At 52.8% G+C, this 15,623-nt stretch overlaps 1 protein-coding gene across 3 annotated transcripts in view; it reads left to right on the top strand.

Annotated features, from left to right (window-relative positions):
• The window catches only part of LOC132399601 (thrombospondin-3-like), a 112,132-nt gene that overhangs the window by 87,786 nt on the left and 8,723 nt on the right, over window positions 1-15,623 (top strand). For all 3 annotated transcript variants that reach the window (XM_059980130.1, XM_059980131.1, XM_059980129.1), the window contains exons 24-27: window positions 5,261-5,439; window positions 5,941-5,989; window positions 11,865-12,061; window positions 12,902-13,074. In XM_059980130.1, the coding sequence (XP_059836113.1) occupies window positions 5,261-5,439; window positions 5,941-5,989; window positions 11,865-12,061; window positions 12,902-13,074 (598 nt within the window). The remainder of the gene's footprint in view (window positions 1-5,260; window positions 5,440-5,940; window positions 5,990-11,864; window positions 12,062-12,901; window positions 13,075-15,623) is intronic.

Genomic DNA, 15,623 nt, shown 5'->3' with positions numbered 1-15,623 from the left:
AAATCCCGACTCCTACACTCAATGCTCTGACTTATAAAGGCCAGCATACCAAAAGACTTATGATTCCTCTCAACCCCATTCTCCTGCCTTCTCCCCGTAACCTTTGATGCCCTGACTAATCAAGAACCTATCAACCTCTGCATTAAATACACCCAGTGACTCAGCCTCCACAGCCGTCTGTGACAATGAATCCCACAGACTCACCACCCTCCGGCTAAAGAAATTCCTCCTCACCTCTGTTTGAAATGGACGCCCCTCTATTCTGAGGCGGTGCCCTCTGGTCTGAAATTATAGACCAGTGAGGCTTACTTCAGTGGTTGGTAAGTTGATAGAAAAGATCCTGAGAGGCAGGATGTATGAACACTTGGAGAGGCATATGTTGTCTGGATTAGGAGAAGTCAGCACGGCTTTGTCAAGGGCAGGTCATGCCTTACGAGCCTGATTGAATTTTTTGAGGATGTGACTAAACACATTGATGAAGATAGAGCTGTAGATGTAGTGTATATGGATTTCAGCAAGGTATTTGATAAGGTACCCCATGCAAGGCTTATTGAGAAAGTAAGGAGGCATGGGATCCAAGGACATTGCTTTGTGGATCCAGAATTGGCTTGCCTACAGAAGGCAAAGAGTGGTTGTAGACGGGTCATATTCTGCATGGGGTACCTTATCAAATGCCTTGCTGAAATCCTTATACATTGGTGTGTCTCAGGGATCTGTTATGGGACCCCCTTTTTTGTGATTTTTATAAGTGACCTGGATGAGGAAGTGGAGGGATGGGTTAGTACATTTGCTGATGACAGGAAGGTTGTGGGTGTTGTGGATAGTATGGACGGCTGTCAGGACATCGATAGGAAACAAAACTGGGCTCCCACAAATATCTCCACATTCACTCTATGCAGGCCTGTCAATATTCGATATGTTTCAATGAGATCCCCCTCATTCTTCTAAAATCTAGCGAGTATAGGCCCAGAGCCTTCAAACGCCACTCATACATTAACCCTTTCATTCCTGGGATCATGCTCTGAACCCTCTCCAATGCCAGCACAGCTTTTCTTCAATAAGAAGACAATAAATCTGATTCTGCCTGACTCTGTTTGGACATTGAACAGGTTAAATGAGGTTCTGGGGAACAGGGGCTTAACATGGGGAGAGGGTTAGTCAGTATGGGGCTTTCTACATCAAAAAGAAACTTCATGAATATGTATACAGGTAAAAAAGCACAATGGATGACTGCTTACATTAGTTATTCAGTTTGCTTCAGTATTCACGATGGAAAAGGATCTTGGTGATTGCAGTGATGACTTGCAGCAGACTGAAAAGCTTGAGCATGGAGCTATTAAGGAAGAGGATGTGCTGGAGCTTTTGGACAGCATCAAGTTGGATAAGTCACCGGGACCAGATGAGATGTAGCCCAGGCTACCGTGGGAGGCGAGGGAGGAGATTGCTGAGCCTCTGGGGATGATCAATGGGGACGGGAGAGGTTCCGGAGGATTGGAGGGTTGCAGATGTTGTTCCTTTATTCAAGAAAGGAAGTAGAGGTAGCCCAGGAAATTATAGACCAGTGAGTCTTACCTCAGTGGTTGGTAAGTTGATGGAGAAGATCCTGAGAGGCAGGATTTATGAACATTTGGAGAGGTATAATAATTAGGAGTAGTCAGCATGGCTTTGTCAAGGGCAGGTCGTGCCTTACGAGCCTGATTGAATTTTTTGAGGATGTGACTAAACACATTGATGTAGGTAGAGCAGTAGATGCAGTGTATATGGATTTCAGCAAGGCATTTGATAAGGTACCCCATGCAAGGCTTATTGAGAAACTAAGGAGGCATGGGATCCAAGGGGACATTGCTTTGTGGATCCAGAACTGGCTTGCCCACAGAAGGCAAAGGGTGGTTGTAGACGGGTCATATTCTGCATGGAGGTCGGTGACAAGTGGTGTGTCTCAGGGATCTGTTCTGGGATCTTCGTGATCTTTATAAATGACCTGGATGAGGAAGTGAGGGATGGGTTTGTAAGTTTGCTGATGACACAAGGGTTGGAGATGTTGTGGATAGTGTGGAGGGCTGTCAGAGGTTACAGTGGGACATGGATAGGATGCAAAACTGGGCTGAGAAGTGGCAGATGGAGTTCAACCCAGGTAAGTGGTTCATTTTGGTAGGTCAAATATGATGGCAGAATATAGTAGTAATGGTAAGACTCTTGGCAGTGTGGAGGATCAGAGGGATCTTGGGCTGAGTACATAGGACGCTCAAAGCAGTTGCGCAGGTTGACTCTGTGGTTAAGAAAGCGTATGGTGTATTGGCCTTCATCAATCATGGGTAATGTTGCAGCTATATAGGACCTTGGTCAGACCTCACTTGGAGTACTGTGCTCAGTTCTGGTCGCCTCATTACAGGAAGGATGTGGAAGCCACAGAAAGGGTGCAGAGGAAATTTACAAGGATGTTGCCTGGATTGGGGAGCATGCCTTATGAAAGTAGGTTGAACTCGGCCTTTTCTCCTTGGAGCGACGGAGGTTGAGAGGTGACCTGATAGAGGTGTACAAGATGATGAGAGGCATTGATCATGTGGATAGTCAGAGGCTTTTTCCCAGGGCTGAAATGTTGCCACAAGAGGACACAGTTTTAAGGTGCTGGGGAGTAGGTACAGTGGAGATGTCAGGGGCAAGTTTTTTACTCAGAGAGTGGTGGGTGTGTGGAATGGACTGCTGGCAACGGTGGTGGAGGTGGATATGATAGGGTCTTTTAAGAGACTTTTGGATAAGTACATGGAGCTTAGAAAAATAGAGGGCTCTCGGTAAGCCTGGTAATTTCTAAGGTAGGGACGTGTTTGGCACAACTCTGTGGGCCGAAGGGCCTGTATTCTGCTGCAGGTTTTCTATGTTTCTATGTATGTTTCTGTCTGCACACAGCTCGAAGGTTCGGAAGGGCCTATTTCAGATTGTATCTCATTAGATAAATAAAGTTCTCTTTGAGTCCAGGGAGGGGTAGCAGCCCTGGTGAGGGGGCTGGTCGTGCCCATTCTGGGGCAGCTCACTCACCTTCGGGCCACACCAGACACACAGCTCCCACCTGTGGCTCCAAGCCGCTGTTTGGTGGCCACGATCCAGTACACCGCTTCGTCAGGCGGGCTACACCAGGTGAGGGTCACCAGTGGCCTCGGACCCCGGTGAGTCAAGGGCGTGCCGGTCCCAGCATGCGAAGTCAGCTGCGACGGACGGGGTGGATGAGATCGAACGGCCAGCGGGTGGTTCTGCCATGCTCCGTGGAGAGCGAAGGGAGTGACAAGGCACAGACGACGCCACCCTCTGCAACAGGAAGACCCCCGTTTGTGATGACTACTCGAACCACTGGACCAGACACGAGAGTGGAACTACCCCGGGGTTAGGGTTAAGTTTTAAAGCTTTTCCACTTTAAAACTCCCACACAGTTTTCCTGGCATCATTGGACACGATGGACGCTGTGTTAATGGTTCTATACACTGGTATACTTAGCACAGTCTGTGTCCTTGCCCCTCATTTGTCGGCTGGCTCAGCTCTTTCTCTGTGACTGTGACTCTCTGCTCTGCGTTCTGCTATTGCTTTCCCCTCCTCACTACCTGCATCAGAAAGATCTGTCTGGAAGGCACTCAAAAAAATAGGTTTCAAACTGTATCTCATCCCATGACAATAATAAACCAGTTAACTTTGCCGCGCGTCTTGTGTCATTGGTCAGTACAGACACCGTTGGTTTTGGGAGTTTGGTCTCTGGCTTAACCAGTCAAAGTTTGGTGCCCATCAGAATCTGGTTTCAATTCACTGGCGCATGTCGTGAAATGTGTTGTGTTGAGGCAGCAGTACAGTGCAATACCTAACAAAAACTGTAAATTACAATGAGAAATACATTTTTTAAAAGTGTTTAAGTAAGTAGCTAAAAAATACCAAGGTAGTGTTCATGGGTTCAATGTCCAGTCAGAAATCTGATGGCAGAGGGGAAGAAGCTGTTCTTGAAGCGTTGACCTCCTTCTTGATGGTACCAATGAGAAGAGGGCATGTCCTGGGCGATGGGGGTCCTTAATGTTGGGTGCCGCCTTTTTGAGGCAAAAGGACCCTAAATGGCAGAACTTCACACTAATTTATTACCAAATTGTGAATACACTAGGTAGCCATGTCATTATGCACCTGCTTTACCTAAAAACGTGGCCCCTGGGTGTATGTTCATGGTCTTCTGCTGCTGTGGCCCATCCACTCAGTGTGTTGTACATTCAGAGATGCTCGTCTGCACACCACTGTTGGAACGTGTGGTTACCTGAGTTACTGTCTCTTTCCTATCAGCTTGAACCAGTCTGCCCATTCTCCTCCGACCTCTCTCGTTAACAAGGCTTTTTCACCCACAGAACTGCTGCTCACTGGATGTTTTTGTTATCCTCACCGTTCTCTGTAAACTAGAGACTGTGTGCGTGAAAATCCCACGGTCAAAGTCACATTTCTCCCCTGTTCTGATGTCTGGTCTGAACAACAACTGAACCTCTTGACCATGTCTACATGCTTTTGTACATTGAGTCGCTGCCACGCGATTGGCTGATTAGGATTTGCATTAACAAGCAGGTGTGCCTAATAAAGTGGCCACTGAGTGTAGGTTACCGTGCACTTAATTTTCAGGGAAAAATACGACAGCAGTAATAAAACACTGTACATAAGTCTTAAAGATTTAACATTAGCTTTATTTGTCACACGTACATCAAAACGTGCAGTGAAACGTGTCGTTTGCGTTAACACCCACACAGTCCGAGGATGTGCTGGGGGCAGCCCGCAAGGTTCTGGCACTAACGTAGTGTGCCCCCGGTGTTCAGCAGCGCAACCTGCATTCAACACGCAACACAAACCCCCCACACCAACAGACAAACAGTGAAGTAGAAAAATACAAAGACAATGAGTTGTTCAGTCCGTTCAGAGTTGCGAGTGAAGTTATCCTCGCTGGTACAGGAGCCTGATGGTTGAGGGGTGATAGCTGTTCCTGAAACTGGTGGTGTGGGTCCTGAGGCTCCTGAACCTCCCGTCCAATGGAAGCAGTGAGAAGGGAGCACGGCCTGGATAGTGGGGGTCCCTGACAATGGTGAGCTTCATTGTGTCCTCATCACACACCCCTGTAGCCTGGCACGGGCTGGTCAGAGGCATTCCCTCACTGGGGTTGAAGAGGGGAATTGGGACATCTAGTGAGAGTGTGGGGGCTGGAGGAGGTGACGGTGGGGTGCCAATCTTTCATTTGGATGTTGCTTTGCTCCAGGCGACGGGGTTGGTGACGTCTGCGAGGACGACTTTGACAACGACACGGTGTTCGACGAGTTTGATGTGTGTCCTGAGAGTGCAGAGGTCACCCTCACTGACTTCCGAGCCTATCAGACGGTCGTCCTGGACCCGGAGGGTGACGCACAGATTGATCCCAACTGGGTAGTCCTGAACCAGGTGAAGCCAAGCCCCCGGCCTGCCTCATTTGTGGGCCTCCGTCTGTGCTTACCTCTTTCTGGTTGTGTCTTGTGAATACACACAAGTCTTAAGACAAAGACTGTGGCCGACAGGATGGTGAGCGGGGAGAGCTGTGCTGTGGGAGGGGCAGTGAGGGGGAGAGCTGTGGGAGGGGCAGTGAGGGGGAGAGCTGTGGGAGGGGCAGTGAGGAGGGAGCGCTGTGTGAGAGGTGATGAGGAGGGACCACTATACTGTGGGAGGGGTAGAGCTGAAGAATGTATTTTTTTTGAGTATACACACATTGCTAACGATTCCGCAGTGTTGAAGTCTGTGTGATATCTGTGGGTTAAACCATTGCTTGTCTGAAGTCCCTCCGGTTTGGATTGGAGCTCAGCTCTCCAGGACCCGACCGTGGCGCAGTGCTGTCCACTGCCCATCGTAGCAGCCAGCACATCTGATTTGCCGCTCTGTGACCCTGATTTCTCGCTGTTTGTGTCACAGGGAATGGAGATCGTCCAGACGATGAACAGTGACCCTGGATTAGCCGTCGGTGAGTTGCAACAATTTCTGAAGTGTCTGAGAGCAGCTAGAGTAGCGTCAGCTGTGGTTCTGTCTCCACAGAGCCCTCGGTAACTGGCTTTACTCAACACTTACCGGCAAATGGGCCCATGTAAAGGCAATACAGTCTTCTCACATCCCGGGAGTGTGCGATGGGACGGAGTGGAGGGAGATTCACTCTGTGTCTGACCCCGGGAGTGTGTGATGGGACAGTGTGGAGGGAGCTTCACTCTGTGTCTGACCCCGGGAGTGTGTGATGGGACAGTGTAGAGGGAGCTTCACTCTGTGTCTGACCCCGGGAGTGTGTGATGGGACGGTGTGGAGGGAGCTTCACTCTGTGTCTGACCCCGGGAGTGTGTGATGGGACAAGTGTGGAGGGAGTTTCACTCAGTGTCTGACCCCGGGAGTGTGTGATGGGACGGTGTGGAGGGAGATTCACTCTGTGTCTGACCCCGGGAGTGTGTGATTGGACGGTGAAGAGGGAGCTTCACTCTGTGTCTGACCCCGGGACAGTGTAGAGGGAGCTTCACTCTGTGTCTGACCCCGGAAGTGTGTGATGGGACGGAGTGGAGGGAGTTTCACTCTGTGTCTGACCCCGGGAGTGTGTGATGGGACGGTGTGGAGGGAGCTTCACTCTGTGTCTGACCCCGGGAGTGTGTGATGGGACGGTGTGGAGGGAGCTTCACTCTGTGTCTGACCCCGGGAGTGTGTGATGGGACAGTGTGGAGGGAGTTTCACTCAGTGTCTGACCCCGGGAGTGTGTGATGGGACGGTGTAGAGGGAGATTCACTCTGTGTCTGACCCCGGGAGTGTGTGATTGGACGGTGAAGAGGGAGCTTCACTCTGTGTCTGACCCCGGGACAGTGTAGAGGGAGCTTCACTCTGTGTCTGACCCCGGAAGTGTGTGATGGGACGGAGTGGAGGGAGTTTCACTCTGTGTCTGACCCCGGGAGTGTGTGATGGGACGGTGTGGAGGGAGCTTCACTCTGTGTCTGACCCCGGGAGTGTGTGATGGGACGGTGTGGAGGGAGATTCACTCTGTGTCTGACCCCGGGAGTGTGTGATGGGACGGTGTGGAGGGAGATTCACTCTGTGTCTGACCCCGGGAGTGTGTGATTGGACGGTGAAGAGGGAGCTTCACTCTGTGTCTGACCCCGGGACAGTGTAGAGGGAGCTTCATTCTGTGTCTGACCCCGGAAGTGTGTGATGGGACGGAGTGGAGGGAGTTTCACTCTGTGTCTGACCCCGGGAGTGTGTGATGGGACGGTGTGGAGGGAGCTTCACTCTGTGTCTGACCCCGGGAGTGTGTGATGGGACAGTGTGGAGGGAGCTTCACACTGTGTCTGACCCCGGGAGTGTGTGATGGGACGGTGTGGAGGGAGATTCACTCTGTGTCTGACCCCGGGAGTGTGTGATGGGACAGTGTGGAGGGAGTTTCACTCTGTGTCTGACCCCGGGAGAGTGCGATGGGACGGTGTGGAGGGAGTTTCACTCTGTGTCTGACCCCGGGAGAGTGTGATGGGACAGTGTGGAGGGAGCTTCACACTGTGTCTGACCCCGGGAGTGTGTGATGGGACGGTGTGGAGGGAGATTCACTCTGTGTCTGACCCCGGGAGTGTGTGATGGGACAGTGTAGAGGGAGCTTCACTCTGTGTCTGACCCCGGGAGTGTGTGATGGGACAGTGTAGAGGGAGCTTCACTCTGTGTCTGACCCCGGGAGTGTGTGATGGGACGGAGTGGAGGGAGTTTCACTCTGTGTCTGACCCCGGGAGAGTGTGATGGGACAGTGTGGAGGGAGCTTCACTCTGTGTCTGACCCCGGGAGTGTGTGATGGGACAGTGTAGAGGGAGCTTCACTCTGTGTCTGACCCCGGGAGTGTGTGATGGGACAGTGTAGAGGGAGCTTCACTCTGTGTCTGACCCCGGGAGTGTGTGATGGGACGGAGTGGAGGGAGTTTCACTCTGTGTCTGACCCCGGGAGAGTGTGATGGGACAGTGTGGAGGGAGCTTCACTCTGTGTCTGACCCCGGGAGTGTGTGATGGGACAGTGTAGAGGGAGCTTCACTCTGTGTCTGACCCCGGGAGTGTGTGATGGGACGGAGTGGAGGGAGTTTCACTCTGTGTCTGACCCCGGGAGTGTGTGATGGGACGGTGTGGAGGGAGCTTCACTCTGTGTCTGACCCCGGGAGTGTGTGATGGGACGGTGTGGAGGGAGCTTCACTCTGTGTCTGACCCTGGGAGTGTGTGATAGGACGGTGTGGAGGGAGTTTCACTCTGTGTCTGACCCCGGGAGTGTGTGATAGGACAGTGAAGAGAGAGTTTCACTCTGTGTCTGACCCCGGGAGTGTGTGATGGGACGGTGTGGAGGGAGTTTCACTCTGTGTCTGACCCTGGGAGTATGTGATAGGACAGTGTAGAGGGAGTTACACTCTGTGTCTGACCCCGGGAGTGTTTGATGGGACGGTGTGGAGGGAGTTTCACTCTGTGTCTGACCCCGGGAGTGTGTGATGGGACGGTGTGGAGGGAGTTTCACTCTGTGTCTGACCCCGGGAGAGTGCGATGGGACGGTGTGGAGGGAGTTTCACTCTGTGTCTGACCCCGGGAGAGTGCGATGGGACGGTGTGGAGGGAGTTTCACTCTGTGTCTGACCCCGGGAGTGTGTGATGGGACGGTGTGGAGGGAGTTTCACTCTGTGTCTGACCCTGGGAGTGTGTGATGGGACAGTGTGGAGGGAGCTTCACTCTGTGTCTGACCCCGGGAGAGTGTGATGGGACAGTGTGGAGGGAGTTTCACTCTGTGTCTGACCCCGGGAGTGTGTGATGGGACTGTGTGGAGGGAGCTTCACTCTGTGTCTGACCCCGGGAGTGTGTGATGGGACGGTGTGGAGGGAGCTTCACTCTGTGTCTGACCCCGGGAGAGTGCGATGGGACGGTGTGGAGGGAATTTCACTCTGTGTAACTTGTGTACTGTCCAGCTCTGCAGGTGAGGGACCACTGCTCCCATTACTCTCTTTCTTATAACCATATAACAATTGTCATTTTGAGGGTGTGGGAAATCTGGCCAAACTCTGTGACTCAGTCAACGTGTGTGGGACTGGGGAACAGATTATTGTCAGTTGTGACTATCTTGGACTAACGTTGAGTATCACAATGGTCACCGGTTTTAATTCTACTTCCCATCCTCACACTGACACATCATTCCATTCCAACCCGATGGCATGAGCATCGATTTCTCCAATTTCCGATAATTTCTCCCTGCCTCTCCCTTCTCTCTTTCTCCATTCCCCATTCTGTCTGCACTCTTGCTTCATCCTTCTTGGTCCTGATGAAGGGTCTCAGTCCAGAACATCGACTATGTATTCCCCTCCATGGACGCTGACTGACCTGCTGAGTTCCTCCAGCATTTCGTGTGCGTTACCCTGTTTTTCCAGCATTTGCAGAATCAATCCCTCTCTCCTCTCTCCCTTTAGAGCATAAGATATAGGAGCAGAGTTAGGCCATTTAGCCCATCGAGTCTGCTCTGATAGTTCAGTGTGGCTGATCCAATTTCAGTCTCAGTCCCAATCTCCTGCCTTCCCCCCCCCCCAACCCCGTATCGCTCCATGCCCTGACCAATTAAAAATCTACCAACCTCAGCCTTATTTATAAATAAAGACCTGGCCTTTGCAGCTGCCTGTGGCAAAGAATTTCACAGATTACCCTCCTCTACGCCCCTCCCCCTACACCTCTCCCCGTCTCTCCTCTACCCCCTCCCGCTCTTCATCCCCCTCCATCTTCTCATCCCCCTCCATCCCCTCATCCCCCTCCATCCCCGATGAGATGGATTGGACAGTCAGGAGTTCATCCTTTAGTTCCGTTCAGAGACTGATAATGGTGGGATAGCACCGATCTAATTTAAATATTACCTATCCATTTACTGTAATTCATGTTTTTCCCCCTATTATGCTGCTGCTGCCACAGAGTCAGTAATTTTCACAGCATTTGCCGGTGATATGGAATGTGATTCTGATTCCTTGAACCTGGTGCTCCATGTTCTGAAGTCGCAATGTCCCAGGCTATGGAGAGGAGGTGGTGATGGAGCACACGGAGATGGGCAGGCCGTGCTGGGCTGTGTACAACACTACTGCCATGTACGGAGCCGGTCTCCAGGCAACCAGGGCTGGAATATCGCCATTGCAGAACTCGACTGGGGTTAAATTCCCTTCTTGTGAAGACGAAAACGAGGGAAGATTTAGGCTTTGTGTCTACATGTGAGTGCGAGATTGGGAGGGATTAACGGGGCACAGGGAATCAGTAACACAGGCCCTTAGGCCCACAACCTTGTCCTAATCCTTTAACATATTGAAGATCAAACTAAGCCAGGGCTTCCCTCCCTGGGGTCCACAAACCTCTCCATTAATGGTAGGGGTCCATGCGATTAGAAAGATTGGGAACCTCTGATTCTAACACTTCCACCCCAAGTAGCCCTCCATTTATCTGTCTCAGAGTCTCTTAATGCCCCTAATATCTCTGCCTCGACCGGATCACACCCAACACTCTGCACAAAACTTACCACTGGTGCCCACCCCCCACCCCCATACTTTCTTCCAGTCACCTAAAAGTTATGCCTTCTCATATTAGCCATTTCTGCTCTGGGGAAAAGTCTGTCTGCCCACTCAGTTTCTGCCTCTTATCGTCTTGTACATGGGCACTGACGGGCACGTCCTCCCTGAGAAATTCTCTGCAAGTTTAAAGCATCAAGAGCTGGAAACTGGAAGCCAGGGCCCTGGAGGTGGGAAATGGGATCGCTGCTCCATACAGAGCACCCTCTCCGGATGCACGTCGACTCGGTACGGCCACTGCTCAGCCCGTGACCGCAGGAAACTGCAGAGAGTGGCGGACACGGCTCAGCACGTCACAGGAACCAGCCTCCCCTCCACGGACTCTGACCACACTGCCTCAGTAAAGCAGAATTAAAGACCCCATTCTCTCTTCTCCCAATGGGCGGAAATAACAAAAGCCTGGAAGCACCTGTCACCAGGTTCAAGGACAGCTTCCATCCCGCTGTTTTAAAACTACTGAACGGTTCCCTAGTACGATAAGATGGAGTCTCGACCACACACTCTACCTCACTGTGGCTCCGGTACCGAACTGCACTTGCTCAGTAGCTGTGACACTCCATTCTGCACCGTACACACGCAGAATATCAGGGGAGCCCAGCACCATCTATGTTCAGGCTGGGACTCATCAGTTCTGGGAAGGAAGGGCGCAGAAGCCAGAGGAAGAGGGTGTGGTGAGGGGGAAGGGTACAAGCTGGCAGGTGACAGGTGAGGGGGAGGGGGATGAAGTGAGGAGATGGGAATTACCAGGTGAGGGGGAAGGTGGGTGGGGTAGGGGGAGGGGGATGAAGTGAGACACTGGGAGGTGACAGGTGAGACCAGGTTGGGTGGGTGGGGTAGGGGGAGGGGGATGAAGTGAGACACTGGGAGGTGACAGGTGAGACCAGGTTGGGTGGGTGGGGTAGGGGGAGGGGGATGAAGTGAGACACTGGGAGGTGACAGGTGAGACCAGGTTGAGTGGGTGGGGTAGGGGAGGGAAAGATGAGCTGGGAGCTGAGAGGTGAGACCAGGTGAGGGGGAAGGTGGGTGGGTGGGGGGAGGGAATGAAGTGACGAGCGGGGACCTGACAGGAGAGTTTATTCTGCATTCTGTAATTGTTTTACCTCAGTGCCCCACTGTAGTGATTTGATCGGTTATTTACTGTATCTCGGTACACGTGACAATTCCATTCCAAGCCGTGGCTTTCTCCTTGGTGAAAGGTTATGGCGGGGTTGCAGCTCCCTGAGTCCAGCTGTCACCTCGCTCCCCTCTCCTTCCCCCCCCCCCCCCAGGGTACACGGCGTTCAACGGGGTGGACTTCGAAGGCACGTTCCACGTCAACACAGTGACCGACGACGACTACGCCGGCTTCATCTTCGGCTACCAGGACAGCTCGAGCTTCTACGTGGTGATGTGGAAGCAGACGGAGCAGACGTACTGGCAGCCCACGCCCTTCCGGGCCGTGGCCGAGCCAGCCCTGCAGCTCAAGGTGGGTCCCAGCGGCTCCGAGGGAGCTCGAGGCAGCCGGATCATCTTAACGTCAGAGGGGGAGAAGAGGAGGGGGAATGGAGGGGGGAGAGGGAAACAAGAGAGGAGGTGGGAGGGAGGGAGAGGGAAGAGAGGGAGTGGTAGAGGAAGACCAGGAAGAGAGAGGGGGAAATGAGAGAGAGAGGGGGGGGAAAGGAGACAGGGAGAGACCCTACGACCACATCCTGGTTAACTCTGGGCCCAGAATGAGAGGGAGACAGGAAAAAAATGATGGGGAGCTGAGGGAACAGCCTGATTTCCTCACCCACTAACTGTCCTCCCAATCAGAGAGAATGGGGAATCGATAAAGAGAGATGAGGGTGAAGGGAGAAGTTACCAGAGGTTAGAGAATCGATGTTCCCGGACAGGAATGGAGGTGTTGCTCCTCGTGGCCGTGGACCAGCGTGTTGGGATGGGAATGGGGGGTAGGGTTGAAATGAGTAGCCTCTGGGTGATCCTGCACTTTGCAAAGGCGATCGACGAAATGGACTCCCCGCTCACCTTCCCAGTCCAGCTGCGGGGTCTCGGCCTGAAGCGTCGACTGTTTATTCCTCTCCATAGACGCTGCCTGAGCTGCTGCGGTCCTCACCTGTTCAGTCCCCCAAACAGTTCTTCAGGGTGAGGACTGAAGATGCTCGAATCTGGGGCGACCAACGTAACGTTAACGTGCGGGAGTTGGTAACCCAGCCTCTGCTAAGGGTGGTCCGGAGGTTGTTAAGTGAACCCCAGCCTCTGAGTTCAGCCGTGCCCGAAAGCTACCCTCCTGACCTCTGCTCCCTTCCTGTCTCTTCCCTCAACGCAGGCTGTGAAGTCGAAGAGCGGCCCGGGGGAGTACCTGCGCAATGCCCTGTGGAATACGGAGTCCATCCCCGACCAGGTGACGCTGCTGTGGAAGGACCCCCGCGACGAAGGCTGGAGGGACAAGACTTCGTACCGCTGGCATCTGGTCCACAGGCCCCAGGTGGGCTACATCAGGTGAGCCTCGGGGCGGACCGTCGTCCGCCAGCCAACCCCACTAACCCGACCAAGGTAGCGCAGCGGTCAGCGTAACGCTTTACAGCACCAGCTGTAAGGTCGGGGGTCAATTCCTGCCACTGTCTGCAAGGATTCTGCAAAAGTACAGCAAAGAAACGGGCCCTTTAGTCCATCTAGTCCCTGCCGAAGCATTTAAACCGCCTAGTCCGGTGACATTCTCCCCGTGCTCCGGGTTCCTCCCACGTCCCAAAGACGTACAGGTTAGGGTTGGGAAGTTGTGACTATGATACTGTATGTCAGCCCCCAGCACATCCTTTGGACTGTGTTGACGCAAAGTGATGCATTTATTTTGACAAGTTAGGTTAATCCTCAGAGCATAGAAACCTACAGCATATCCTTCGGCCCTCAATGTTGTGCCGACCCTGTAACCTACTCTAGAAACTGCCTGGAATTTCCCTGCCGCAGAGCCCTCTATTGTTCTGAGCTCCATGTACCTGTGTAAGAGTCTCTTAAAAGACCCTATTGTATCCGCCTCCACCACTGTCGCTGGCAGTGCATTCCACAAACTGTGTGAAAAACTTGCCTCTGATATCTCCCTTGAACCTACTTCCACCTTAAAACTGTGCCCCCTCGAGTTAGACATTTCAGCCCTGGGAAAAGCCTCTGACTATCCACACGATCAATGCCTCTCATCATCACCGTCAGGTCACCTCTCATCCTCCCTCACTCCAAGGAGAAAAGGATAAAAATTCAACCTATTTCATAAGACATGCTCCCCAATCCAGGCAACATCCTTGTAAGTCTCCTCTGCACCCTTTCTATGGTTTCCACATCCTCCCCGTAGAGAGGCGACCAGAACTGAGCACAGTACTCCAAGTGGGGTCTGACCAGGGTCCTATATAGCTGCAACATTACCTCTCGGCTCTTAAGCTCAAGTCTGCAACCCGCTGTTCTGCCTGCCGGAAGCAGGGTCTGTGCCAGCGGGTGACTGCGGAGCAGAAAGAGGGTCTTAAAAGGAGCAACGGAGAGATTCAGAGCTTCTAACAAAATGGGATGATGCAGCTTCGCAATCTTCTCACTGAGTAGTGGAAGTGGGATGTTCCCTACTAGATGCTGGCAAGGCTGCGTTTGGAGAACTGCAGGCAGCTCTGGTGCCCAGCCGAAGGACGAGGGTGCAGGGAAGACTCACGAGGATATTCCCGGCAGGCTGGGACCGTTTTCCCGGGAGTGAAGGGGGCTGAGGGGTGAGCTTGGCATCTGGTTTATTATCACTGACATATGTCATGAAATCTGTTGTTTTGAGGCAGTACATTGCAATACGTAAAAAAAATCACTGAAAGTTTCAATAAGCAAGATAAAAATAAATTAGTCGTTCAAAAAGAGAACAAAATGGTGAGGTATCGTTCAGAAGTCTGATAGCAGAGGGGAAGAATCTGTTCCAAGAAAGTTGAGCGTGTGTCCTCAGGCTCCTGTACCTCCTCCCTGATGGGAGGAATGAGAAGAGGGCATGTCTTGGGTGATGGAGGTCCTTGAGGCCTCAGGGCATCGCCTATTGAAGCTGTCTTTGATGGTGAGGAGTCCGGAGCCCGTGACGGAGCTGGCTGAGTTTACAACCCTCGGCAGCTCTTTCCCCCGATCCTGTGCAGTGGGGCCTCCAGACCAGACGGTGATGTACCGGTCAGAATACTGTCTGTGGTGCATCCATAGAGATTCGCGAGAGTTTCTGGACACGTACCAGATCTGCTCAAATTCTGATGGAGGCTTATCAATCCACGAAGGACATAGATAAGGTGTGGATCATCACAGTTTTATTCCCCAGGTAGTGGAGTCCAAAACTAGAGGGCTCAAGTTCAAACTGAGGGTGGAACAGATTCCAAAAGACCCAAGGGGCAGAGGGTGGTGGGTATACAGAGGCAGTAGCAGAGGGGCCTGCAGTTATTCTCTCTAAAAAGCACTTGGATGCTTCCGTGGATGTGAAAGGTTTCAAAGTGCTGAACACACCCCTGAGATTTCTCTACTCACAGGAACACCCTTTAAAGAATAACCCCACATAATAACACCCAACGCACAATGAGGAGAACGAGTTGCGTGAACACACAGAGACTGCAGAATCGCCGAAACGGTGCAGGAGCAACCGAGCCAGACCACTCGGCCCTGTCTCAACGTCTGCAGGCCACGGTGTGCACAGACCCAGTCCGCTCAGCCCTGTCTCGACATCTGCAGGCCACGGTGTGCACAGACCCAGTCCGCTCAGCCCTGTCTCGATGTCTGCGGGCCACGGTGTGCAGACAGCCAGTCCGCTCAGCCCTGTCTCGACGTCTGCAGGCCACGGTGTGCACAGACCCAGTCCGCTCGGCCCTGTCTCGACGTCTGCAGGCCACGGTGTGCAGACAGCCAGTCTGCTCGGCCCTGTCTCGACGTCTGCAGGCCACGGTGTGCACAGACACAGTCTGCTCAGCCCTGTCTCGACATCTGCAGGCCACGGTGTGCACAGACCCAGTCCGCTCAGCCCTGTCTCGACGTCTGCAGGCCACGGTGTGCACAGACCC

This window comes from Hypanus sabinus, chromosome 9, assembly GCF_030144855.1.
Source record: "Hypanus sabinus isolate sHypSab1 chromosome 9, sHypSab1.hap1, whole genome shotgun sequence".
Taxonomy (NCBI): Eukaryota; Metazoa; Chordata; class Chondrichthyes; order Myliobatiformes; family Dasyatidae; genus Hypanus; species Hypanus sabinus.
Note: the sequence above shows the minus strand (reverse complement) of the source record. Positions and strands in the feature narration are given on the sequence as shown.